This window comes from Trachurus japonicus, unplaced genomic scaffold, assembly GCF_045865225.1.
Source record: "Trachurus japonicus isolate A0001 unplaced genomic scaffold, Traja_1.0 AP030305.1".
Taxonomy (NCBI): domain Eukaryota; kingdom Metazoa; phylum Chordata; class Actinopteri; order Carangiformes; family Carangidae; genus Trachurus; species Trachurus japonicus.
This window is the reverse complement of record NW_028220438.1, coordinates 1-2,471: the sequence shown is the minus strand read 5'-3', so window position 1 is coordinate 2,471 and position 2,471 is coordinate 1. Positions and strand designations below refer to the sequence as shown.

Below are 2,471 nucleotides of genomic sequence, written 5' to 3'. Positions count from 1 at the left end.
GATATGAATTAAGTGTCTATAATGTTTTTTAAGAGACTGAAATGATTCGTCAATTATTATTATTAATATATATGATTATTAAAAACATCATAAAAGATAAGAAAATAATTCTTATTCAAATCATATAATATCATACAACTGCAGAACAAAAGAAAACGCTAAAATCGGTTATTTTTGCAGAAATCTCAGCACTTAAAAGTGCGTAAGTATACTCCTGACTGTTCGTAGATTTTGTTCTTAGTTAAGAACAAATTCTGGTTAAGAAAACATTCATGAATGCCACAATCTTCGTAAAAACTTCGTAAGTAGGACTTAAGAACAAATTTGTTCTTAAGAACGGTTCGTGAATGAGGCCCATTGTTCTCTCACCATTCATGTTGTCAGAGACTGATCCAGACACGGAGGCTGGAGAGTTGGTGGCACGGGACTGCGGCGCAGAGGACACCGGGTCGTCCACGATGACTAGCATGTCGCTGCTGCTCTCGTCGGCGTCGGCGTCCGGCGGCAGCGAGCCGGGCTGCAGCTCGCTGCTCAGGGAGATCTGACCACGCACAGGAGCACACACAGACACACACACAGGCTGGGGGTCAGCGCCACGGGGAACAGGAGAGATCGGGCCAGTACAGTGAAGGGAAAGAGTGGAGGAGAGGTTCTAGGAACAGAGAGGAGGTGGAGGGAAAAGATGGAATACAAAAAAAGACAGAGAAAGATAAAGAAAGAGTAATAGAGGAGAAAAATAAAAGAGAGAAGCATAGAAGGAGATGAATCAATAATAGATGATGGGAAGAGACAGAGGATGGGAAGAGGAAGTTGGGTTGGAGAGTTTAAAAGCAAAAGATGCACAACAAGAGAGTGAGTTTATGGATACATGCCAAAGCAGCCACTAACAATCCACTACAAAATAAATCACTGTCACGTTCTATCGCTCCCTCCTCCTCCTCTTCCTCCACTCAGTCCCTCACCTCGCTGAAGGGACTGGGCATGGCCGAGTCCATCTCCACGCTGATGAAGGAGTCATCTCCGTCGGCAGAGAGGTTGGAGTTGTCGGCCGAGGGCGCGTGGGAGATGACCAGGTTCACCTCCTTTTTCCTCTTGCTCTCCGACTCCTCGTTGTTCTTCTTCTGCAGGTTGGACACACAGAGCAGCAGCAGGACAGAGGGAGGGGGACACGTTCAGTTTGGTGCTCTCGTTTTAATTGAAGCCCTAAGACCGGCTATATGGAGTCAGTGTGTGCTTGGCCTGTCCGTCTGTCCAGAACTTAATGACCAGGGGCCAGATTGCCATGTAACCTGGTATGGATATAGTCCCTAGAGGATGATTTCTAACGATTTCTCTGACCCCCCCTGACCTCACATCACATCTAAACTACTCTGCCCCATGACAAGGTATCTCCAATGAATATTTGGATTTCTTTTGGATATTCCTTCCTTTGGATATTGAACTTTTAATGTCTGGGGTGACACCTTAAAGGTACATTGTGTAGGAATTACTCCCATTTAGCGTTGCGTCAATCGTATTTTTCATGCTGCATCAGTGTTGTGCTAGTTACTGAAAAACAGTAACTAGTTACAGTTACTAGTTACTTCGTTAAAAAAGTAACTCCGTTAGTAACTCAGTTACTTCAACCAAAAAGTAATGCGTTACTGAGAAAGTAACTTTTTCGTTACTTTAAAACGTTTTTTTTCCCCAATGCTCCCTAAAGGTTGATTGAATTCCCCTCTAACCTCATTTCAGTTCTGTACTGATGCTGATGAAAAAACGTTTTTTATCTGTAAAATGTTACCATCATCATCATCATGCTGCATGATGTCAGCATGTAGCCTACAGCAGCATGACAGAACTGCAAACATCTTGAGGATACTACTTTGACCGAGTTACGTTCAAGAACCTGTTTAATGACGGAAAGTACTAAATTCACTCCAGCGGTAATTTCTTTCGATCGAGCAGCTGTGTTTACCCAGAGTGATCACTCTGTGTTTACCGTTTCAGGCGTCCGTCTGTCGGACTCCAACCGCTGCTGCTCGGGTGGATCGGGGGCTTGTGTGTCTCGCTGTGACTCTCCAGCTGTGTCCCGGTTCAGGGGCTGCAGCCTGAACCGGGACACAGCTTCGGTCTCGGATGCTGCGTTAGCTACGTTACCTTAGCTCGCCGTCATGCCCTGACCTGTCCAGTCCTCTTCATGGAGCGTGTTAGATTACGCTAGAGGGCGGCCACCAAGCGCTTTGTTTTTCACAGTGTTGCAGTGTGCTCTGTCTTTCTTTCAATTCAATGAAACTTTATTGATCGCTAAAATGTAATGGGAAGTGTGTGCCGCTGTAAAACCTCACCAAAAGGAACGGAGTAACGCAGCGTCTGGTAACGGTAACTGAGTTCCTGATTTTAAAAAACAACGCATTACGTTATTAGTTACTGAAAAAAGTAACGGCGTTACGTAACGGCGTTACTAATAACGCGTTACTACCCAACACTGT

The 2,471-nt window shown here is 44.9% G+C and overlaps 1 protein-coding gene across 1 annotated transcript; it reads right to left on the bottom strand.

The window, feature by feature from the left end:
* Nucleotides 1-369: 369 nt before the first annotated feature.
* On the bottom strand, nt 370-1,137 carry LOC146960488 (chromatin-remodeling ATPase INO80-like; the record flags this gene model as incomplete). Its single annotated transcript, XM_085772336.1, has 2 exons — nt 963-1,137; nt 370-580 (listed from the first exon to the last, which is right to left on the bottom strand). Coding segments are annotated over exons 1-2 (244 nt in total), but the record flags the coding sequence as incomplete, so codon positions are not given.
* Nucleotides 1,138-2,471: the final 1,334 nt, after the last annotated feature.